This window comes from Hyperolius riggenbachi, chromosome 12 (assembly GCF_040937935.1).
Source record: "Hyperolius riggenbachi isolate aHypRig1 chromosome 12, aHypRig1.pri, whole genome shotgun sequence".
Lineage (NCBI taxonomy): Eukaryota > Metazoa > Chordata > Amphibia > Anura > Hyperoliidae > Hyperolius > Hyperolius riggenbachi.
In genome coordinates this window covers 27740042-27765892 of record NC_090657.1, presented here as the reverse complement: position 1 = coordinate 27765892, position 25851 = coordinate 27740042, and the positions used below count along the sequence as shown (strand labels likewise).

The 25851-nt window shown below is 44.5% G+C and overlaps 1 protein-coding gene across 3 annotated transcripts in view; it reads left to right on the top strand.

Annotated features, from left to right (window-relative positions):
- The window catches only part of ACBD4 (acyl-CoA binding domain containing 4), an 84469-nt gene that overhangs the window by 34714 nt on the left and 23904 nt on the right, over nucleotides 1-25851 (top strand). For all 3 annotated transcript variants that reach the window (XM_068262484.1, XM_068262483.1, XM_068262482.1), the window contains exons 6-9: nucleotides 2550-2699; nucleotides 10014-10111; nucleotides 11414-11543; nucleotides 15187-15383. In XM_068262484.1, coding sequence (XP_068118585.1) covers nucleotides 2550-2699; nucleotides 10014-10111; nucleotides 11414-11543; nucleotides 15187-15383 — 575 coding nt within the window. The remainder of the gene's footprint in view (nucleotides 1-2549; nucleotides 2700-10013; nucleotides 10112-11413; nucleotides 11544-15186; nucleotides 15384-25851) is intronic.

Below are 25851 nucleotides of genomic sequence, written 5' to 3'. Positions count from 1 at the left end.
AAATAATGCAGGCCTGAGATGATCATTGCTTAAAGGGGAACTGAAGTAAGAGGTATACGGAGGCTGCCATATTTATTTCCTTTTAATCAATACCAGTTGCCTGGCAGCCCTGCTGGTCTATTTCTCTGCAGTAGTATCTGAATAACCCCAGAAACAAGCATGCAGCTAGTCTTGTCAGATCTGACTTTAAAGTCTGCAACACCTGATCTGCTGCATGCTTGTTCAGGGGCTATGGCTAATAGTATTAGAGGCAGAGGATCAACAGGAGGGCCTGGCAACTGGTACTGCTTAAAAGGAAATAAACATGGCAGCCTCCATATACCTCTCTCTTCAGTTCCCCTTTAAACTGTCTCATTTTGGCTAAAACAGAGTCCAGATAAATACACAGGGATCGGGAGGCTTGTGAGGAAGTTGGGGCGAGCACAGTAACTGGAAGGAGTGATGAGTACAGTGGGCATGCAATGACTGTGGAATGATGAAAATGTTGGGAGACATAATACAGTGGAAGTACAATTAGTTAAGTGAAGAAAGCAAGGTGAGGTCACATTCACTAGAGAGGTGGGGGATAACTAGTGTTGGGTGGGTACAATGGCACAGTGACTAATGGGAGAGGTGATCACACTGAAGGGTCAATAAGTTGAGAGATGGGTTGGGTGGCCAATAATAATTATAGATACTGAAGCTTGATGCACATGGCAAACTGCTACAGTTTATTTAAAGTCTGTTTTAACTACACTCTGGCCCGCAAAAGTCTAAAGGACAGTAATATGTTGGTTGGCCATTCATTTAAAAAGCTTACGGACCTCTCCTATAAGCAATCTAAGCTAGGGATGCTAGTGAAAGGAGACTTGGTGACTGCAGAACTGTGGCGAGAGACACAGACACTTCTAGGGACTGGAAGAGGCATCAGGTAAGTGAAGATGCACTTACAGTATACCGTTCTTTCGTACTCATGTATCTTTTAAAGGATACCCAAAGTGACGTGTGACATGATGAGATGGCATGGGTATGTACAGTTCCAAGCACACAAATAACTGCTGTGTTCCTTTTGTTCTTTCTCTGCCTGAAAGAGTTAAAGGAGTTATCAGGCGAATTGAAGGAAAATAAGTGCAACTTACTCAAGGCTTTGTCCAGCTCCCAGCATGTCCCTCGCCGCAGGTCAGCCGTTCGCCGCCGCTGCCTCCCGGCCCTTAGCGATGATGTCAGGCCGACCTGGAGGTTGGCCTGTACTGCGCCTGCACGAGCAGCGCTGTAAATCACGGCCACGTGGACCGGAGCGTACTGCACAGGCGTAGAACTACTGTGCCTGCGCAGTACGCTCCAGTCCACGTGTCAGAAATTGACAGCGCCGCTTGCGCAGGTCGGCCTGACGTCATCGCTGGGGACCGGGAGGCAGCGGCGGCGAACGGCTGGGAGCTTGAGGCTGGACGAAGCCCCGGGTAAGTTGCACTTATTTTCCTTTATTTCGCCTGATAACTCCTTTAAATATCAGGTATGTAAGTGGCTGACTCAGTCCTGACTCCAACAGGAAGTGACTACAGTGTGAAGAAATTTAAAGTTTCGAAAGCTTGCAAAGGAATCTTGTACAGTTAGTCATTAAAGGTATCACTTAAACAACTTTTGTTGTTATGTCTTCGGATACAATGTGACCCTCACTGATAAGAAATACCAACTATAAAACACTTTCCTAGCAGAAAATGGCTTCTGAGAGCAGGAAAGAGATAAAAAGGATCAATAGTTCATAGATTTTAGCTCTGCATACTTTAATAAATGTGTCATTGAGCAAAAACAATAAAACAGTTAAAACTTAAAAAGTAGATTTAAGCATAAAATAAAACTGTGGAATATCTTAAAAAGTCATTTTTAGGAGAAGGAAGATAAATACAATTGTTTATTTCATTAGATTATTTTTGCTTCGGATGTCCTTTAACCTCCTTGCCAGTCCAATTCCCGCCGGCATGGGGGCAGCGCAGCTCTTTTTTTTTTCCAAATCATGTAGCGAGCCCAGGGCTTCATGATAGCCGCTGAGCGGCGGCATCCCCCCACCCACTCCGATCACCTCCGGCGATCAGAGTAAGCAGGAAATCCCGTTCAACGGGATTTCCTGCAGGGCTTCCCCGGTCGCCATGTCGACGGGGCGGGTTGACGTCACCGACGTCAGAGGGAATCCCGATCCACCCCTCAGCGCTGCCTGGCACTGATTGGCCAGGCTGCGCAGGGGTCTGGGGGGGGAGGGCTCGGCGTGGCGGGAAGCGGCGAATCGGCGGGTAGCGGCGGCGATCGCGTACCACACACAGCTAGCAAATTGCTAGCTGCGTGTGGGAGAAAAAAATTATGCAAATCGGCCCAGCGGGGCCTGAGAAATCCTCCTGCGCAGGTTACCTCGAGCTGAGCTCGGGATAACCGGCAAGGAGGTTAAAGTCCACCTCGAGCTGAAATAAAACAATTTCTTATGTGATAGGCAGTTATGTATTGGATTTCTAGGGAAGTTATCCCTTGTGTAACACAATTTGTAGTTCTAATTCAAACAATACATGTGTCGGTTGCAGAGAATGAGGCTTCGGAAGGTGTTGACACTCCATCCTTAAAGGAGCGGAACGAAGAGCTACAGAAGCAGTCTTTAGAGGAGAGCTGGCTACCTACATCTACAGTGGAGCGCTCAGACCTGGATGAAGAGGAGCAGCGGAGAGACCCTATAGGTCCGTATGACATATAATGCCTATCTTAAAGAGGAACTCCAGCCTAAACAAACATACTGTCATTAAGTAACATTAGTTATGTTAATTATAATAGATAGGTAATATAATCTCGTACCTACCCTGTTTTAAAAGAAGAGGCAAATGTTTGATTTCATGGGGGCAGCCATCTTTTTGGTTGAAAGGAGGTGACAGGGAGTATGAGACACAGTTCCAACTGTCCTGTGTCCTAAACACACCTCCCAGTTGCTAGGCAACGTGAATAACAACATAGGAAATCCCATCATGCTTTGCACAGCATTAGGGGAAAAAAAGCCCGGGCAGTTTTCTTTGATGGGTGGAGCTTAGCTACAAATGCAGCTAAAAATGATGCTTTGGTAAGAAAAACTAAGTTCTGATGCTGTGAAACTGTTAAAGAAACACCAAGCCTTTTCAGTTCTGCTGAGTAGATTTTTAATCCGGAGGCTCACTTTAAAGTCACTGTTTACTGACATAAAATCCATGCCTCTGGTTATCCAGAGAGTCGCATACCAGTCCAATATAAAACATCAGTCTACACACTGACAAACACTGCGGATATGCAGCTGCAGCACTTCTAAATCTAAGGTGAAGAATATAGTTTTACCCCAAGTTCCACATATCTGTTAATATCTCTCCCCAAAAACACACAAAAGTTTGCAGATACAGAATGAAAGGGATCCTGAGGTAAGGGACATATGGAGGCTCACATATTATGAATTTCCTTTTAAACAATGCACATTGCCTGGCTGTCCTATTGATCCACTGACTCCAATACTTTTAGCCATAGACCCTGAACAGGCATGCAGAGTCTCTGACTCAAGTCTGACTGAATTAACTGCATGCTGGTTTCAGGTGTGCGATTCAGACACTACTGATGGCAGAGAGATCAGCAGGACTGCCTGGCAACTGGTATTGTTTAAAGTGTAACTGTCGGGCATACAATCAAAAATCAATTCTTTATTTTTATTTGGTAAACATGTAATAAGGATGCTAATCAGGCAATCCAAAAGTTAAAATCACTATTCCTTTTCTTGTTGATAAATTATCATTCCACAGTTTACCTGACTCCTATTTGGTATGTTGCCGCACAAAGGAAGTTGCAGGGCATGCTGGGTTGTCTTTTTTTACTTCTGTACATTAGTTAAGTCCGAGGGGAAATAAAGAAGCAAAAAAAAGACAACCCAGCATGCCCTGCAACTTCCTTTGTGCAGCAACGTACCAAATAGGAGTCAGGTAAACTGTGGAATGATCATTTATAAACAAGAAAAGTAATAGTGATTGTAACTTTTGGATTGCCTGATTAGCATCCTTATTACATGTTTACCAGATAAAAATAAAGAATTGATTTTTGATTTTATGCCCGACAGTTACTCTTTAAAGGACAACTGAAGTGAGATGTATATGGAGGCTGCCATAATTATTTCTATTTGAGCAATACTAGTTGCCTGGCTGTTCTGCTGATCCTCTGCCTTTTTAGCTATAGACCCTGAACAAGCATGCAGCAGATCTGGTGTTTCTGACATTATTGTCAGATCCGACAAGATTAGCTGCATGCACGTTTCTGGTGTGATTCAGACACTACTGCAGAGAAATAGACCAGCAGGGCTGCCAGGCAACTGGAATTGTTTAAAAGGGAATAAATATGGCAGCCTCCATATTCTTTTCCCTTCAGTTGTCCGTTAAAAAGGGAAAAACAATATTATTGTCAGATCCGACAATATTGTCAGAAATACCTGATCTGCATATTCTTGTTCAGGGGCTATGGCAAGTATTAACACAGTAGAAGGTAGACACGTAGGGTGGCACTAAATGCCCTAGTGGGCAGACCCAAGGTAAGTATTAACGGCAGAGGATCAGCAGGACAGCCAAGCATCTAGTATTACTTAAAGGGGAACTTCAGCCTAAACAAACATACTGTTATTAAGTTACATTAGTTATGTTAATTAGAATAGATAGGTAATAAAATCTCTTACCCACCCTGTTTTAAAAGAACAGGCAAATGTTTGTGATTCATGGGGGCTGCCATCTTTGTCATGGGGCAGCCATCTTTTTGTTTGACAGGAGGTGACAGGGAGCATGAGACACAGTTCCAACTGTCCTGTGTCCTGATCACCCCTCCCAGCTGCGCCCCCTTGGCTTCAAATGTCAAATTCAAAATGTAAAAAAAAAAAAAAAAAATTACACCAAAACAGCAGAGCGAGAACAACATCAGAAATCCCATCATGCTTTGCACAGCATTAGGGGAAATATGCCCGGGCAGTTTTTTTCTGTGCAGCTAAAAATGAGGCTTGTATAAGAGAAAAAAAGTTCTGATGCTGTGAAACAGTTAAAGAAACACCAGGCCTTTTCAGTGCTGCTGAGTCAATTTTTAGTCTGGAGGTTCACTTTAAAAGGAAATAAATATGGCAGCCTCCATATCCCCCCTTTGCTTTAGTTATCCTTTAAAGTTTGTACGCAAGCACAAAGAACGTTACCCACAGTTTGGAGCTGACTGCTGTACTGTACTACGTGTTCTGTTGCTGTGGTGGGGAGGAGGGATGGTGGTGTAGCACACAATGGAGTGGCTTCCAGTGTTAGGAGTAATGCTGGGTACACTCTGTACGATTTTCCGTGCGATAGATGGATCCGATTGATAAAATCCCTCATGTCCGATATTACTCCTGATCCATTCTGCGCTTAATTTCTCATAGAAGTGAATGGAAGAAGATAAGAAAAACTAGCGAAGATAAGAGAATCGCATGCAGAATCGAGCGGAAAAAACGATCGGGTCGGAAAATCGTACCGTGTGTACCCAGCATTAGAAGGAGAACAACACTCTCAGGAGAGATAATCCAACATTCCAAATATCTCACTGACACACCAGGGAGTTTATACATCCGCAAGATTCTCAGCAGAGATGGCCCCAACCAGCCACCTTAGCCGAGATCCCTCTAGTGTGTGTACAGGGCTTTGGCTTGCTTGAGTTTGAATGAAATTGCCCAGTGACAGTTTTGAGCCACTGGAAATAGTACTAAATCTGTTTTGTATTATCTAGAGAAATGACTACCGTAATTACCTTATGGGGAGGAAGGGTGTGAGCAGAGCAGAGGTAGAAAACTGAGGAACTTTCCATATCCTTTGATTTGTTTTCATGATATAAACCATTTATGTTCCAATTGTGCAACATACCATCTGTAATCATTGCAGAGTACTCAATGGCAGAACAAAGTTCTAATTTCACCCTCACAGATATATTTATTTGAAAGATAACTACAGATAAGATAAACCTTGACCAAGTCAAATTACCAATTCAACCAGTACTGTAAACTCTGTACAAACTTTGCCTCAGTGATGCCTTTCTGACTATAATGTGTATGTGAATCGGGGCTGTGGAGTTAAGGAGTCAGAGTTGGAGCAATTTTGGGCAGCTGGAGATTGAGTCGATGGTTTCATAAACTGAGGAGTCTGAGTTGGAGTCGGATAATTTTTGTACCAACTCACAGCCCTGGTAAGTATTAGATTAAAGTGTCGAATTTAATGAGTTGGAGTCGGAGCAATTTTGGTCAGTCAGAGGTAGTGGTTTCATAAACTGAGGAGACGGAGTTGGAATCGGATGATTTTTGTACGACTCTACAGCCCTGATATGAATGCACCATCATATAAAGCTCAGTTCCGCTGCAAGTAAAAACGTTCTGTTTATCGGAAGGGATGCGAAGCGATAAGATCCGTTCACAATTGTCTGTTCGTAACAGATCCATTCTGATGAACAGAACGCAAGATTGTGCGGTATGCCATTTCTGCAGATCAAGCGGACAGAGCTGATGGCGACTGAAGCTGACAGAATGGGCAGTGTCCATGTCTTACTAGGCTGCTTGCTGCGGATATTTTGCAAAATACTCATCTGCCTCCAACCATTCTGATCCTCTGCCGCTGCTGGTGCCATCCATTCAGGTCCCTGCGCCTAAGAAATGCCAGTATACCAATCTCAGAGCCACAGCAGAAACATCAGGCTTCCATTGGTTTGCAAAAGACCAATGGTAATTGTCCCTCCTCAGGGAGGATTCTGAGTAGACGGTGCTTAGGGAGGTTTCATATTGGTCTTGTGTAAACCAGTATAAACCTGATACTTCTGCTAGGGCTCTGAGATTGGTATACAGTGCAGAGGACACAAATGGCAGTGCCAATGGCGGCGAACGACCCGGATGGACAGCAACAGGTACCAAGCAGGTGGGTCAGAATGGAACCAGATGATAAACCGATGGCCAAAGTAACAAACTCAGCCGTTTCAACGGAAAATGGATCAGATTTACAGGATCAGTTTTTCATCTGGAAACGTGTGGACCCACCCGTGTGAAATACACTCGTATTGAGATTTGGTTAATTTGTTTTATTGTAAGTAAGGTGACAAGCCTCTCTCTACTTTCACCTGAAGTGCTACAAACTAAGGTAATGCAGGTCTCAAAGCCAGCCCCAGCTAAAAAGTCCAACGTGCTAAAAATAGGACCACAGGTTACCCAGAATAAATAAAAGGCCTTTATTAATGGCAAGCTGGAGACTGGACACAACCACAAACACTTTTCAGACCTCAAAAAGGCCCTTTATCATAGTTGTTTCTAAATATATCAGTGTGTTGATGATTCATGTGATCTCAGACATAGGAGTGTATATATCGGAAGGTACCGTAGCAATACTCAGTGGCGGCTCCTGCTTCAAATTTTTGGCCGGCACAAAGTAGGCACGATGGCTGGCTGGTAAGGCCCATTTAGGTGATCAAAATCAGTGTTGGCTATGGGAGTAGGAGTGCAGCTAAGGCCAGGCAGGTGTTGGTGGAAGGGGACTATAATCAGGAGGACAGATAGGGTAATGTGTCGAAGAGACCGTGCGTATCATACTGTATGACATCCATGGCTACAATTACTAAGTAATGCCCAGTGATGTTGATCCAGGGATTTATCTGATTGTCATCTGGAGTCGGGAAGGAATTTTTTTCCCTTTTGGGGCTAATTGGACTTTGCCTTGTAAGGGTTTTTCGCCTTCCTCTGGATCAACAGGGATATGTGAGGGAGCGGGCTAGTGTTGTACTTTGTTCTCTGGTTGAACTCGATGGATGTATGTCTTTTTTTCAACCCAAATAACTATGTAACTATTAATGGTGTCTCCCGGGTGCTCAGGTTAGACATGTGGTGGATTGCATAGGCAAATTGATGGGCGTGGCTGGGGAGGACTCTGCTGTCTTGGTGCACATTGGTACCAATCACAAAGTGAATCAGGGTTGTTATTATTGTGATTCAAAACTTCCTGTATGTAAAATACAAGCTCTAGTCTATTGGCTAATTTAAAAGAAAAACAGTAAGCTTTCAGCTTGTAAGCCTTCTTCAGACACTATTCCTGTTGACTGACAATGTTAGAACATATTTAACACCTGCATAGACTCAGGCTGACTTGGAGAGCTTTTTTTAGAGACCCAATCCTGTTCACAGTAAGCTGCTGGAGCCTGAAAACGGTTAACTGTATGTTACTTAGCAGTATGGAGTAGTCAGAGGGACACAGTGGTTCCCAGGGGGGGGGGGGGGGGCAGTGCTCCAGCGTGCCCCAGTGTAGTGCCGCCCATGGCAATACTAGCCACTGCTCCACAGGAAGAATGGAATGTTTACCTGCCTTTTTCTGTATTTTCTTGAGAGATTATAATGCGGAATGGAGATCCTTTTAAATCCAATTTGTACTAATTACTATTCTTATCCAGTAAAGGTGCCCATACACTGAGCCGATTGGCGGCCAATTTCGATCGATTTCAATCGATCTGACATGCTGGAAAATCTAGGTCGATCTGTTGAGATTGCTTATCGTTTTGCATTGTCCCTAATGGAAATCTGATGGCAAAAAAATGCCATCGGATCGATTTGCAATAGTTTTCAAACTAAAAATCTATTGGAAATCTGTTCCTAGTAAAAAATGTTCCTAAAAACATCAGATAGATCTGAAATCTATCTGATGATCTATCTGCTGCTAATCTAATGAGTGTATGGCCACCCTAAAGGTGGCCATACACTGGTCGATTTGCCATCAGATTCGACCAACAGATAGATCCCTCTTTGATCGAATCTGATCAGAGAGGGATCGTATGGCTGCCTTTACTGCAAACAGATTGTGAATTGATTTCAGCATGAAACCGATCACAATCTGTGGTGGTGCTGCCGCTGCCCCCCCCCCCCCCCCCCCCCCCCGCATACATTACCTGATCCAGCCGGCACGATTCCCCCGGTCTCCGATGTCTTCACTTCTTTCTGTCCGGGGGTAGTTTAAACAGTAGAGGGCGCTCTACTGTTTAAACTTCCTGCCGGGACAGGAACAAGGGAAGCCTGCAGGACTTGGAGCCCAGTGCGGAGACGGAGCAGCGGTGACAGTGGGGATATGTGCCGGCCGGATCAGGTAATGTATTACTGCTGTATGACGTCGGTCATCGGGCAATCGAACACCGCTATCGGCGCTCTCCCGACCCGCCGGCGATCGAGAAAAATCTTCTGCACGGACGGCTCGACGGGAATCGATGGGAACGACTGATTTCGGACAGCGATCAATAGTTTGCGTGTGCGTATGCGCAACGATTTCACAGCAGATTCGATCACAGTGACCGAATCTGCTGTATATCGGCGGGAAAATCGTTAGGTGTATGGGCCCCTTAAGAAGGGATTTAAATCAGATATGGGAGATTCAGGCAGGGAACACACTTGACTGTTTTCGCGCGCGTTTTCTGCACAGAAAAACTGAGAACTCATGTTATTCAATGGGCTAGTCCACACTTAATATGAAAAAAAACTGACATTCTGCATCCTGATTCTGCACATTTTGTCAGTTTTCTCTATCAATTACATCAGCTGCTGTGAAAAAATTTTCCTGCATAGAAACACACTTGGTGTGCAGAAAAAGTATGCAGGAAAACGCGCGCAGAAAACTGAAACACAAGTGTGTTTTCTTGCCTCAGCAATGTTCTCACTAGGGAAACAATATGCCGGCGCAGATCATGTGCTAATGTAGGGCTTTTCTCATTACTATGAAGTACAAAGTAGCTTGGGGTACTTGATGCCTGGTGGAAACATATTCTCTTACTGACCCTGCTGTCCTTTCCTTCTGGCTGTAGAGTAGAAGGCAGGGAAGACTTGAGGAATGGGAAAATGTTGTCTCCTGCTGCCGCTTCAGGTTGTCTCTGAATCAGTTCTCACCTGGCTCTCTGTTGGGAACAGTCCTGACAAGTTGGCTCACTTTGATTCTGGTGGAATATGAGTTTATTGATTTCTCTTCTTGCTGTGACATTTCCAGGTGAGGCTACGCTGCTGAGTGGTGACCGGAGATTGAAGAGTTGGGGATCTGAAAATGAAGAATTTTCAGACGGTGTGGAAATACTGGGGCCAGATCAGGTGAGAGGACACTGCAGTGTGCACACTGTTCTACTTCCCAGATTTACAGCTTTTAAACTGGTACAGTGTGATATGCGCAAGGCAAAATTAGCCCCGCTTACTAATCGCTAAATGAATTGCCCCTAAAAAGCCTTGCCAAGTCATGTGCACATACCTAAAGGGGCCCTTCCACATTGGTGCAGGGTAGCAATTTTACCGCACCCCACACAGGGCAATAAAACTCTATGGGGACTTTCATACTGCCGCGGTATGTCATGATGTGACGGAAGTGACGTTTTTGAAGTATCCCTGATGCTCGGATAGATCTACATTACCGCGCGGCGATGTGCAGCGAACCGGAAGTCGTATAAGTCTATATCGACGGAGGATTTAAAAAAGGGTGGTGGTATTTTTTTACTATATGCTTCCATGCACTTCTGTACTTCCGAAACAGGAAGTGAGTGCAAGTGAGCTTCACTTCCTGTTTGGCTGTCGGCCAGAAGGTAATCCTGGTAATCCCCGACGGCCTGTTTTTGGTCGTGTGGCCCCTAGGCCACACCATATCAATCCCTAGTGTGAAAGTACCCTCGGTCACGTGTACAATGCTGGAGAGTAAAAAGGTCTTCTGGCAATCATCATATGCGCACCGCACTGCTACTGCAAAAATTTTTTTAAAAAAAATAATGAAAATGTGGGCGTTGCCATGGACTTGCATTGCTTTCAGGACTGTAGTGTTACCGCACACAACCAGAGGTAACAAACTGCAGATTCTGCATCAGCTGGAGCTCTTCTGTTGCATCCCAGGAAGTATGGCATTGCTCGTTGAATTTAAAGGCCACTGCAATGTGGCGGCGGAGAGTTAGACTGCTTTCACAGTGCGACGTTAAAATCGCATGTTATAAAAAGTATTAACGCAGACTAACGCACAGCAATACAAAGTCTTTGCGACATTCACAGTGCTCACGTTGCGTTGTGTGTAATATGTAGCAATATTTAGAAAGTGCTGCATGCTGTGCGTTATTAGCTACGTTGGACTGTTTGCACATGCTCAGTAATGTTTTTGATTTTGTTAAAAATGTGACGCATGCGCCGTTTTCATATTATCAGTATGCAACGAAAACGGCGCACCGAGAGACACATAACGCAGTTCAATATAACGTCCAACTTCAAAACTAACATGTGCTGCGTTAGGGGCACGTTGTGCGACCTTAACGTCGCATCAAACGCAACATCCCACTGTGAAAGAGGCCTAAGTGTAAAGGGGCCTTAGTCTGTTTTTTGATACTAGAAAGCTCCTTAAAATGTACATTTTCTGCATTGTAGAATGGTGAAGAGGAAAGCTCCAAGATTTATCCTCACTTATTTCAAGCATCAGATGACAGCCCCACAAAGATAAAGTCCAAGTCCAGGAGGCACAGTGCGGAGAGGCGGAAGGACAGTGGCTTTGTCACAGGTATACAATAAAGGATTCAGGAAGTTGTGGTGTGAATTTATACAGTGGATAACAGTCAGGAAACCTGTCCGCTCAAACAAGGTCTCCAGAATGACAGTACAGACTAGAGACGCTTTATTGTTCCTCCAGGTTTACTATGTGCCTTAAAGGACACCTGAAGTGAGAGGAATGTGGAGGCTGCCATATTTATTTCCTTTTAAAGTATACCAGAGCTTTCAGTATACTAAGATTTGGTACTTACCCAGGGCTTCCTTCAGCCCCATAAGCACATGTGAGTCCCACGCCGTCCTCCCGTGGTCTGCATTTCAGCCACAATCAGCCCCGGTAACTGGTACAGTGGTGTCAGTCGGGGTCTTCTGTGCTTGCGCATGCACAGAAGATTTCGACTGACACGACTGAACCAGTTACCAGGGCTGATTGTGGCTGAACGGCAGACCACGGGAGGACAATGAGAGACTCAGGCATGCTTTTGGGGCTGGAGGAAGCCCCGGGTAAGTATCGAATCCTAGTATACTGAAAGCTCTGGCATACTTTAAAAGGAAATAATACCAGTTGCCTGCCTATCCTGCTGATCCTCTGCCTCTAATACATTTAGCCATAGACCCTGAACAAGCATGCAGCAGATCAGGTGTTTCTGGCATTGTCAGATCTGACAAGACTAGCTGCATGTTTGTTTCTGGCGTGATTCAGACACCACTGCAGCCAAATAGATCAGCAGGACTGCCAGGCAAATGGCATTGTTTAAAAGGAAATAAACATGGCACCCTCCATATCCCTCTCTCTTCAGTTGTCCTATAACAACAAACAGTAGCAAATGAAGAAAAAGATCCGCACCACCTTCAAAGAAATGCTTAGTCTATTTTATTGGAAAAAGACATACAAAAGTTTAAAAAGAACGATAAGGCCTTATAGTTGTTTTTAAACTTTTGTATGTCTTTTTCCAATAAAATCTTTTTCTTCATTTGCTACAGTTTAAGTCCCATGGTGTCCGGGACTATTTGACCTGCACACCTGACCATCCGAGACTGATGGATGCCAAGTGAGTGAGACTCCATACCAAAAACTGCTATAACAACAAACAAACATTCCATAGTGATTCACCTTGCCAGCAGTAAAGATGTCACCCTCTGTGACAAATGAAGAAAGATTTTACAATGGGCAAACACTGACTAAGTCATTTAAAAAAGTAGTACTGTAAAAAAATAAGCAATTTTATTGATTACGGTAAGTTATCTAATTAAAAGATTCTATACTTACCCGGGGTTTCCTCCAGCCCATTGAGCACCAATGCATCCCTTGCCGTCCTCCTGAGTGCCTCCATTCACCTGGTATCGGTAATCTGGCTCAGTCGCGCCAGTCGGCTCTTCTGCACATGCGCAGCCCCTCCGTGCATGCGCAGAAGAGCTGACTGGCGCTGCTGAGCCAGATTACCAGGACCGATACCAGACGAACGGAGGCTCTTGGGAGGACTCGGTGCTCAATGGGCTGGAGGAAGCCCTGGATAAGTATAAAATCTTTTACATAGCCCATATCAGGTACACTTTAACTACCTAATGACCGCGTCACGCCAATGGGCGTGAACGTGGCGGCAGCCCCAGGACCGCCTAACGGCAATTAGCGTCAAATCCTGGAGCTGCAGTTTCCTAGGGAACGGCCGCACGCATGCGCGATCGTTCACGGAGCCGAGTTCCGTGATTAGCCTGCTAGCCGCCAATCGTGGCTAGCAGGCTGTTTGTAAACGAAAGGGGAAATAAATCCCCTCCGGCAGCATGTCCCCTTAGGGACAAAAAAAGGAGGTGAGTCCAATCGCTGGGCTCCATAGCTGGGCTGTGCATGAGACTGAAAAGCCTGCACAGCCCAGTGCAACAAAAGAGAGCCTGGTCGGTAGGGGGGTTTAACACTGCGGTCCTCATTGTCAGCATGTGACATCACTGCATGGAGCTCTTCATAAGGCAAACCATACATGTCCCAAGCAGACATGGCTAGATCAGCCTGTACTGTAGTTACCCCCACACCTTTCAATCACATCAGCCCGATTATTGGGTTTCTGGGTTCCCAGGGCACTCTGCAAGGCGGTTTTGTTTACAGTTTACGTTATTCAAAAGGAAAGTAAATTGGAAAGACCACAAAGTCTGCCATTCAGAGCTTCTGCAAACCTGTAATGACAAAAGTGCCCCTAGGGGGTACATACTTCGGGAGGGGGAAGCCTCTGGATCCTAAAGAGGCCTCCCATTCCTGCGCTGTGACCCACAAACTCTTCAAAATGGTGAAAAGCCTGTAACACAGGCGCATTAGTGGCTTACCGATTGGGCTCTGGCAGAAACGGCCAAACCTGATAGGTTTGCTTGAGTGCACAGGCTCAGCTATTTCTGCCGGATCCCGAGCGGTAAGCCACTAGTGAGCCTGCACAAGGCACGTCGCAGGATTGTTATGAGCTCAAGCAGTAGTCTGCTCCTGCGTGACGACAAGCCCTTATTGGCGTACTTTTGGAGGGTCCCAGCGCAGGAATGGGGCTGAATTGTAGGACGAGGGAAGCCTCTTTAGAACCCAGAGGCTTTACCTTCCTAGGTAAGTACCTCCTAGGGGCATTTTTTTTCATGACAGGTTCCCCTAAAACCAAGGCTCATTCCTGTGGAAACTAAACAAAAGCAGCACTGTCACATTACAGGAAAACACAGGGTTAAGTGTTTTCTTTTATTGGTTAACAAAATCGATAACAGCACCAAATGTTTGGGATTTTTTCGGGTGTTTTCAATTTCAACAATCATGGAGTTTTTCAACTGTAGTAGCTAGAAGGGCTCGGTCACACAAGGGGCGTTTTCAGCCTAAAACGCTTGTGCAATGAATCTCTATGAGAAGGTTCATATCAGCGCGTTTCATGCGCTGTCCATTCAGCAAAGCGCTGCCTGTACCATATTTTGGGGCAATTTTTTTTGCCTCAATGGAAGGTATAGGAAAAACGCAAACGCTCCCAAAATCGCTTTGTGCAGCGATTGCGTTTGCGTTTTTAAGAATAATTACATTGTATTTATTCTTTTCCAGGTCAAAGAGTTCACTTCCTGACTTGTGTCAGGTAGTGAATTACAAAAACCGCTCTGGAAAAGCGCTTCGAAAAGCACTTTTACTGAAATGCAGTGGAGTGCCTGGGAGGGGGGAAAAAGAAAAGCGCACAAAGAACGCTTGTGTTTGCGTTTTCGATCTTAGGTGTGAATGAGGCTGAAGGGATTTTTACACTGGGCTGTTAAATTACAAAGGGGTTGGCTCTGCAACTCTATAGTTCTGTAGTAGAGAGACAGGAAACCACAGCCTCTGGGAAGCGAAGAACACCATGCAGACTCCATGCATACAACGTTCCTGCTGGGAATTAATCCAGGTTCCTGGACCTTGCCAGTCACTGTTTAGCAACCACGCTGCTCGTCAAGGTCTGTCTAATGAAGTGAGCACAGAAATGTTATAGTTACCATGGTGACTATTAAATGTTATGTATTAAGTGGCTATGCTGTAAAAGGTGTAACAATGTGTATAACATGAGATAACATTTATTAGGAAAATAAGGGAGGGGAGGTTGTGTCTTGAAATACATATTACGGTGTGATGGTTGTTATAAACATGTACGGTATCTTTATATTCTCATTTTATTTAGTGCCACAGTCAACAAGTGATGCCTATGTGAAAAACCCCAGTGCATCAAGTAGCTCAGACACTTCCAGCGGATCACAGAGCAAGTACCGAAGTTCATCCCAAAACCTGAGCTCTCAGATTGCAACCACAGTGGAGGCACTGCAGACATCTATTCGAGGGCTCTGCCAGCGGCTAGAAAGCCTGGAACAAGCATTACAGGTTATTTTTCAGGTTATAACCGCACAATGACACCAATAATCTCACAAGCAGTAAAAGTACAGTGACAATAGCTCTTATTTATCTGCAGCGTGCTCTTGCTATGAGCTGGAGCCATAACTCCATTGTCATTAGCTCTGTTGGCAATAATCTGATTAATTAGTTGGCTAAGGGCCCTTTCCCACCAGCTAATGCATAAACAGACCTGATTTTGTGCACATGTTTCGACGCACGGCATGATGGGGGAAGTTGCCCTTTAGCACGAATCAGCAGTGATAGCACCAATTAACTCGACGGAAAATTGCTTGTGTCGTGCGATTAAATGTTCCATCGCAAGGTCCTCTATCGCATTGCTGGTTGTGAAAGGTAAAATGAAAGTCTATAGGTTTTCATTTTACCTTAGAAACCGCACATGATACACATTGCATCAGCGTTGGACTGGGAGGTGGAAAAACTGAGGAAAACCACCTGCTGGCCAAGCAGCAGTAACCCTGTGTTATCACTCCCAAAAGAAACCTGCAACTTCACTGCATGCAGCCACACCTGATTACTGCTGCTTGGCCAGCAAGTGGATTTCCTCAGCTTTCCCACCTCCCAGTCCAACACTGCGTTGCATCAAAACTGGCATGATCATGCCTGGTGTGAAAGGGCCTCCAAAGGATATAATTCCATCTCTCAGGCCTCTTTTCCACGAACTGTTTACAGGCAGTGAAATGCCTCTCAAACTCTCACAACTGCTCACTGCTGCCTGGTAACTGCTTGTTGCTGCCTGGTATCTGCTCACTGCTGCCTGGCATCTGCTTGCTGAGCACACAGCTCAACAGTTCGTGGAAAAGAGGCCTCAGACTGGTAGCATACTTGTCTGTTGTTATGCCTGTTTTCTGAGAATCAAGGCTGGTTCGCTGGGCGTTTTTGTGGCGTTTAATGCGACGTTTCAGACGCAGCGTTTTTTGGGATCTACTGCCATCCCATGCAAGTGATGGGGGAGCGTTTAGAGCTGGCTTTTGTAGGCTTTCATGAAAGCCTGGCGGTAGATCCCCGGCGTTGCATCTAGTCTCGAAAGCAACATGCTGCTTTCAGAGGTGGTAAACGCCAGGAAACAATAGCAGAGACCAGAACTGCTAGCCTTGAACGCTTCCCAAAAGCCTTCAAAAGCTAAGCAAAAGCTCAGCAGACGCCCGTGTGAACCAGCCCTCAGTGTTAATCAATGGGCTAGTTTACACTTCAGGCCAGAAACCCAGTAGGAGTGTTTTGCGATTTGAAAACTCTTGCTAATGTAATGCTTTGGATGTGATCCCACTTGAGCTATGTGATTTTATAAAAATCCCCCACAGCATTGCATTAGCAAGAGATTTTTCAAATCACTAGGGCTTAGAAAAGGCTGCTAGTGGGTTTCTGGCCTCAATGCATTTTTTTCGCATGTAGAAACTGACAGCAGTGTAGCACTGTGCGTGTTTTCGCTATCAATTACATTAGCAGCTGTGAAAAAACTTACAAACACAAATGGGCCCATATGCAATTCAATTATTCTCCTGAGTTTTCTCCAAGGAGATAATTTTTCACCTTGTATTTAAAATCATTTTTCAGCACTTTGCAATTAAAAAACATCTTAAAGGTAGGTGAAAAAGTACTGCCAAAATTATTTTGAGTCTTTTCTTGCTTGCTGGGGTTTAAGGCTGGGTGCACATATGACTTAACGGGAAAGGGCGCGTTTTATGCATAGTGCGTTTTGGGGGTGGGGGTTCTGTGTGTGTGCGTTTTTAGTGCGTTTTCAAGAGTTTTGCGTGCGGTTTTACAGGTTTGCGGTTTTCAATGCGTTTTCAATGCATTTTTACCCAAATCACTTGGAAGACAACAGGAAGCAGAAATACATCGCAAACCATTTATAAAAAAAAAAAAACACATACAGAACATTGCGTTCCCATTGACTTTCATCATGTGCGTTTTTTATGCGTTTATTCATACAGTATCATGCAACAAAACTAGCGTTTTTAAAAACGGACGCATAGAAAACGTGTATGCGTATTTTTATATGCGTTTTTTGATGCAGCCCATAAACTTCCACTAGTGGCAAAAACTTAGCGTTTTCCGCAAAGCTAGTGTTTCTGCTATGTGTGCACCTAGCCTAAAAGGTATTTTATAGACAAGTTGTGAAACTGTCACTAAGGAGAAAACCCAGGAGAAAAAGTGATTTCATATGGGCCCTGGTGTGCAGAAAACGTATAAAGAAATACGCACAGGGAAAGCAGACAGACTAGTGTGTCCCAGCCATAGCAAGAACACAGTGACACATAAGTCTTTATATGATATAGTATGGCTTATGGTTTGTTACGTCCTGGCTTTAGCCACATACTTTTGGACAGACGTTTGATATATAAGAGGCTATTAGGGCTCTTTCACATCAGAGCTGGCGTTGGAGAACGCTCAGTGCATACGTTTTGTTGTATGCGTTTTGATATGCGTTGCACTGCAGTGAGTATGCGTTTTTAATGCGTTTTCAATGCGTTACAGCACATAGGAATTAGTTTTCAACTTTCTACATTGTTCCTCTGTTGCATTCTGGGACTGATTGCCTGCGTTAACGTTTTAAAAACGCACATAGCGTGCGTTTTACATTGACTAACATTGTAACGCATAAAGCTAGCGTCGGCCGAAAAACTGCGCCTTGGCGCGTCGTAACGCAACGCACAAAAATGCAGCGTTATATGTGAAAGCTAAAATGAAAGTCTATGGACTTTCATTTTACCTTGGGTAACGTTGAAACGCAGAAAATCTGCCCTAATGTGAAAGAGCCCGAAGGCTGGTTTCACAGTGGGACGTTACAGGCGCACGTTAGAGCAGCCTGTAACGCACCCCACCGCACAGCAATGTAAAATCAATGGGCTGTTCACAGTTCCCACGTTGCGTTACTTAGTAACGCTGCGCCATAAGACAACGTACTGCATGCAGTACTTTGTAAGCGGCAGAGCCGCGTTAGACTGTTTGCACATGCTCAGTAACGTTGGGGAGGAGGGGAGAGCGGCCAGGCACATGGCTAATTAATATTCACTGCACTCAGTGACGTGCAGTGTTTACTTCCTGGAGCGGCCGCTCTGTGCGGCGATTGGCCGGCGGGACCACGTGATGCCGCATGCGTCCAAGAGTACGCATCACGGCATCACGGACGCCAGAGTGAGCTGCACAACGCGGCTCACTCTGACGTCCACATGAGAGAGCACCAGGTGTTGCGTTAGGGGCACGTTATGCGACCATAACGTCCCCTAAAACGCAACGTCCCACTGTGAAACCAGCCTTAGAGGTTTATTGGTCCTATTTAGGAGTAGAAATCAAAGTCAGCTTGTGAGTAAACTAATTTAGTAGTAAAGAAGAGAAAGTAGCTGAGCATGTATCAAAATCAGATGTTTAGTACAATGTACAGTCTCAAGCTGGCCATTCATGCATCGAGTTTTACCTACAGATTCAATCGGTCTGATAGAATCTGCTGGTTATCTATCACAACACAAGCCACATTGATCGTAATTTTGATCAATCTGCTGAAAAAATCTACAGAAATTACGATTGGACCGATCGGTATATGTCAATCATGGCGGAGGAGCATCCGTAGATTGATGGCCCATAGCTGTGCATTGTATCCAATAGTTCAATAGATTTCATGGTAACATCTATTGAAAATCTGTGTGCAGTGTATGTGTGGATTAGATTCCTCTCTGATCAGATTGGGGTTGATCTGTTTGCCACACTAGGTGGCAATCTAAACGTGTATGGCCACCATTAGATACCTGATAGGACACCTGATCTGCATAATTGTTGTAGATAAAGGACTTCTTTAATGTTAAGGTGGCCATACACTTATAGATTTGCAGCAGATACGACCATCAGATAGATTTCTGTCAGATGCCTGTGAAGTTGAATCTGACGGGAATCTAACTGATGTGTGCCACACACTAGAAACAGATTTCCAATACATTTCAGAATGAAATCTATTGAAAATCGATCATCTAAATGCATTATTGGACCATTAGATCCAATGCAACTCTATAGGAGTCCATACACTGGTTGATTTCAGCCATCGATCGATTCTATCAGAAATTGATTCTATCAAAACTATCGATTTTGATAGATTTGATCTGTCTGACAGGATGGAAAATCTAGGTCGAACTAGGTGCTGGCAGCAGATTGATGGCCCATAGAGTTGCATTGGATCTAATGGTCCAATAATCCATTTAGGTCGATTTCCAATAGATTTTATTCTGAAATCTATTGGAAATCTGTTACTAGTGTGTGGCACACATCAGATAGATTCCTGTCAGATTCAACTTTACAGGGATCTGACAGAAATCTATCTAATGGTCAAATCTGCTGCAAATCTATAAGTGTATGGCCACCTTAATGCATTTAGATCCATTTCCAATAGATTTAATTTATTTATTTATTTATTGTATTTATAAAGCACCAACATATTAGGGGTGACATACAGCAATATGACAATACAGGAATACAAGAAAACCAGATCACACACCATAGTATGAGTACCAGGTAATGCTTAGTCAGTGACTGGATGGAGCATGGAGATTAGGCAAGTTAGGTTCACCTAGATGCATAGCATGGGTTCACAGTAATGGAGGTGCAAGATCAGGTAGGACACAAAAGGAGGAGGACCCTGCCCAAAGGCTTACACTCTAGAGGGAGAGGTAAGGACACGAAAGGTAGGGACCAGAGTTCAGTTGTGGGTTTAGAGTAATTATGGGGGGGTAGGCCAGAGTGAAAAGGTGAGTTTTGAGGGCCTTCTTGAAGGTGTTGAAGGAGGGGGCTGCCCTAATGGGTGGAGGTGGGGAGTTCCATAGTGTTGGTGCGGCTCTTGAGAAGTCCTGGAGGCGTGCATGGGACTGGGTGATGCAGGGGATGGTCAGGCGAAGTTCATTGAAGGAGTGGAGTGAACGGCTAGGTGTGTACCTCTGAGTACGATCAGAAATGTAGACTGGACAGGTTTTGTGGACAGATTTGTAGGTCATTCTAAAATATATTGGAAATCTGTTCCTAGTGTGTGGCACACATCAGATAGATTCCTGTCAGATTCAACTTGACACATAACTGACAGAAATATATCTGATGGTCTAATCTGCTGCAAATCTATAAGTGTATGGCCACCTTATTATGGGACCTAGATTTTCCATCCTGTCAGATAAAACAAATTGATCGTAATCGGCCGCAAATTAATCGATCAATATATTTGCTAGAATCGATTTTTGATTGATCGATGGCCGAAATCGACTAGTGTATGGGCCCCTTTAGAAGTAGATAATCAGCAAGTCAAGCAATTACAGTGTTTTATGGAGGGAGTCAGCAATAGCAGTCTCCATTTATCTTGCTGAAAACAAATTCTAGGCAACAGTTTCTCTATATACCATCTGATAACTTGGACATCTAAGTACTCAGATTTTACATTTTCTGTATCAAGCAAAGATTCTGAAGAAATCCTCTTGAAAATATAAGAGGAAGCAGCCCAGTTGAAGAATTCAGCAGCAGGCAGTTTAAACAAGATTAGTGCATCATTATGTTGTTCAGAGTGCAAGGAGGCAGTACACAAGACAGAGCTTTGTGAAAAAAAATTCACTCTGCAGCTATCTAGAAAAAAACACATATCCAGGCACATCGCCTCTAGTTAGGACATTAAATAAGTTATTAAGGAAAGGGAGGTGCTGGCCAGAAAACAGCAAAAATCTATTAACGCTTCGCACTCTCGCATGCAAATGTTCAAACAAATGCATTCACAGATTCACTCATCCAGGCACAACTGTTATCCCTACAGCTAAGTTAAAAGCCGGGGTCTTAGTTCACAGAAGAATGCATTCTTATGCTTAGTCACCTATACTGCGCAGAAGTACCCAGGTAAACATAGGTGTCCTAACTCTGGCCCTGTAACATGCATAGTGTTTACCTGGGTACTTCTGCGCAGTATAGGTGACTAAGCATAAGAATGCATTCTTCTGTGAACTAAGACCCCGGCTTTTAACTTAGCTGTAGGGATAACAGTGGTGCCTGGATGAGTGAATCTGTGAATCCATTTGTTTGATCATTTGCATGCAAGAGTGCGAAGGGTTAATAGATTTCTGCAGCTATCTAGGGTGTCTGTGAGCGTCTAGTTGGTTGTCTTAAAGGGGAACTGAAGTGGGAAGAATATGGAGGCTGCCATATTAATTTCCTTTTAAACAATACACATTGCCTGGTAGTCCTGCTGGTCTATTTGGCTGCAGTAGTTTCTGAATTACACCAGAAACAAGCATGCAGCTAATCTTGTCAGATCTGACTATATAATGGGCTTGATTCAGTAACGCGTGATAACTGCTATCACAGCAGTTATCTGCCGAGCGCAAAAGTTATACGCAAACAGCATTAGTTCACATGATAGACGACGGTTATCGCGCAATCACTTGTGCTTTTAACATGAAACGCGCACGTGATCGCGCGCAAACGTTCGTCTATCGGGCTTGATTCACTAAACCGTGATAACTCATATCACGGCCGCACTAGCGTTTTCACACTTCTTTTTGCGTAATCGCAAATTTTCTCTCGCAAACATTGACAAAAATTTGCGATTGTGTGCGAAAACGCACGTGGTCGCGATATGGGTTTAGTGAATCAAGCCCATCACGTGAAGTGATGCTTTTCACGTGAAAACGTTTGCGAGCGCCAGTTCGCCTGATAACTGCTGTGATAGCAGTTGTCACACTTTACTGAATCAAGCCCCATGTCAGAAGCACCAGATCTGCTGCATGCTTGTTCAGGGTCTATGGCTACAAGTATTAGAGGCAGAGGATCAGCAGGACAGCCAGGCAATGTGCATTGTTAATAAGGAAATTAATATGTCATCCTCCATATCCCTCTTACTTCAGTTGCCCTTTAAGTGCTGCTGACTGCTCATCATTTTTGTCATGGCAGTCAGCCAGTTTGTATCCATGAAACAGCGCCCCCAGTGAAGACTTGCTGCAGAAAGCTGGAAATTCACCAAAGGGTCAAACCCAGGATTTTTAAGGGGGGGATTCCTGAGAGGTCTCCTTCAGCCATCATTAGGGTACACATAATGCAATTTCCTGTCCGTCCGACAACGAGATAGATCAGGAGCAGTTTGGATACAGGTAATAATAAGCACAGCCGACATTGGTAATCAAGGGGAAAGTGAAGCATTCACACTGCAGGGTACAGGGCTGAGCTCATACCTGACTCTGTTAAAGGGAACCTAAACTGAGAGGGATATGGATGTTTCCTTTTTAAACAATACCAGTTGCCTGGCAGTCCTGCTGATCTCTTTGGTGCAGTAGTGGCTGAATCACAGACCTGAAACAAGCATGCAGCTAATCCAGTCTAACTTCAGTCAAAGAACCTGATCTGCATACTTGTTCAGGGGCTGTAGCTAAAAGTATTTGAGACACAGGATCAGCAGGAAAATCAGGCAAATTGTATTATTTTAAAAGGAAAAATCCATATCCTTCTCAGTTTAGGTTCCCTTTAAGTTCCCCAGAGCTGCTCCATGCTCTGTACACACACTGCTGCTCCATGCTCTGTATACATGCTGCTGCTCCATGCTCTGTACACACACTGCTGCTCCATGCTCTGTATACATGCTGCTGCTCCATGCTCTGTACACACGCTGCTGCTCCATGCTCTGTACACCCACTGCTGCTCCATCCAAATTCAACTGTAGCAGGGAAAGAAAGGGGGCAGTGCTGTGAGCTTCAGGATGCCTGCAGATATTCTGGTGTCTAACTTGTGCCTGTCCCCAGACACTGGTCTGAAGGGGATTCTGGGCAGCTGTAATACCCCCCTGCATTTGCCTATGCCAAAGGCCATCTCCAGGTATGCGATAATCCCAGGCAAGCGGATGTGTTCCCCCTTATGGCCTGTAAGGGGCTCCAGCCAGACCATCGGAGCAGACGCCACACTGTCCGCTCCCACTGGCTGCTCGTGGTCCAGTAACAAGCGGGAACACAGCCTCGGGTTTCCGTTTGATGGTTTCTCATTGTCTGCTCAGCACAGCTGCACCATTTTTTTCTGCAATTTTCTCTGCACCTGTTTTTATAAATCAGGCCAATTGGATACTCATTTGACACAAAAAAAAACCACAACTTAAAGGATACCCTAAGTGGCATGTGACATGATGAAATAGACATGTGCATGCATATTGCCTAGCACACAATAACTATGCTGTGTTCCTTTTTTTCTTTCTCTGCCTGGAAGAGTTAAATATCATGTATGTAAGTGGCTAACTCAGTCCTGACTCAGACAGGAAGTGACTACAGTGTGACCCTCACTGATAAGAAATTCCAACTATAAAACACTTTCCTAGCAGAAAATGGCTTCTGAGGGCAGGAAAGAGATAAAAAGGGTCAATAGTTCATAGATTTTAGCTCTGGCATACTTCAATAATGTGCCATTGAGCAAAAACAATAAAACAGTTATAAACCGTAAAAAGTAGATTTAACCATAAAATAAAACTGTGGAATATATTAAAAAGTCATTTTTAGGAGAAGGAAGATAGATACAATCATTTATTTCAATCGTTTATTTTCGCTTCGGGTGTCCTTTAAGGGTACTCTGCTTACTATCTATGAGGCTATCAGATGGTCTATTTAGAACTGTAATTAGAGGTGGCCTTTAATTATTTAGGGACAATGAGATGTGTTGCTTTCTGCAGCCATTGAGGTCATTTCTTCTAACCTCAGCCGGCTCTATGAAAGGTGGAAGATGATTGGTTGGCATGCACAGCTAAGCTGTTTCTGTTCTGTGCACTGACTCCCATCTATGAATGGTGGGGTCCAAGCAGTCATGCTGATAGTTTAGTGCTCTCTGAATTGCTGACCCAAAGTATACCGATCTTGTTGTTCTGAATTACTGGCTGTATATTTGTTCTAGAAAGCCAAAAGATCATCATCATAGCAAGCAAATCAAATGTTATTGTAAACTTAAAGTGGACCCAAATTAAAAATACAAGATTTCAGAAATAAAATCTATTTTCTAAATTATAATAATAAATAGCAGCCTTTTTTCAGCTGCATGATGACAAATAGAGATGTAGCGAACGGTTCGCCGGCGAACGGCTCCAGGCGAACATTGGGGGTTCGCGTTCGCCTGCGCCAGGCGAACTTTTCCGGAAGTTCGATTCGCCCCATAATGCACTATGAGGGTCAACTTTGAGCCTCTGCATCACAGTCAGCAGGCACATTGTAGCCATTCAGGCTACAGTAAGCCCTGGAGCCCCCCCCCCCCCTCCCCCTTATATAAGGCAGGGTCCGGCGGCCATTACACTCACTCGTGTGCCTGCTAGTGAGAGGAAAGGGACAGCTGCTGCAGACTTGTTCTTCTAGGGACAGATTAGTTAAGTTCTTGGCTGCTTAGTTTGCTCCTGGCTGATTGTTATTGCTTTTATAGCACCCTAGCTCTTGTCAGAGCTCATCCTGTACTTTTTTTTTTTTTACTGTGTGTCAAACTGACACTTTTGTTGCATGCACAGCCTTGCTAATTGATAGTGTGTGTGTGCCACTGCCAGCAGCCCAGCACATTCAGTGACTGACTGCCTGTGTGTGTGACAGGGAGCTGCACATTGTACTACCCAGTACTGCATATACCCAGTACCTGTTGTGTTTACTTAACCCACCTCATCACTGCACATAACTACCTGTAGTGTTGAGTGAACCCAGCTCACTGCATATACCTACTACCTGTTGTGTTGAGTGAACCCAGCTCACTGCATATACCTACTACCTGTTGTGTTTACTTAACCCACCTCATCACTGCCTATACCTAGCTTTGTGTTCAGTGAACCAAGCTCACTGCATCCTACTACTACCTGTTGTGTTTACTTAACCCACCTCATCACTGCACATAACTACCTGTAGTGTTGAGTGAACCTAGCTCACTGCATATACCTACTACCTGTTGTGTTGAGTGAACCCAGCTCACTGCATATACCTACTACCTGTTGTGTTTACTTAACCCACCTCATCACTGCACATAACTACCTGTTGTGTTGAGTGGACCCAGCTCACTGCATATACCTACTACCTGTTGTGTTGAGTGAACCCAGCTCACTGCATATACCTACTACCTGTTGTGTTTACTTAACCCACCTCATCACTGCACATAACTACCTGTTGTGTTGAGTGAACCCAGCTCACTGCATATACCTACTACCTGTTGTGTTGAGTGAACCCAGCTCACTGCATATACCTACTACCTGTTGTGTTTACTTAACCCACCTCATCACTGCACATAACTACCTGTTGTGTTGAGTGAACCCAGCTCACTGCATACACCTACTACCTGTTGTGTTGAGTGAACCCACCTCATCACTGCACATAACTACCTGTTGTGTTGAGTAAACCCAGCTCACTGCATACACCTACTACCTGTTGTGTTTACTTAACCCACCTCATCACTGCACATAACTACCTGTTGTGTTGAGTGAACCCAGCTC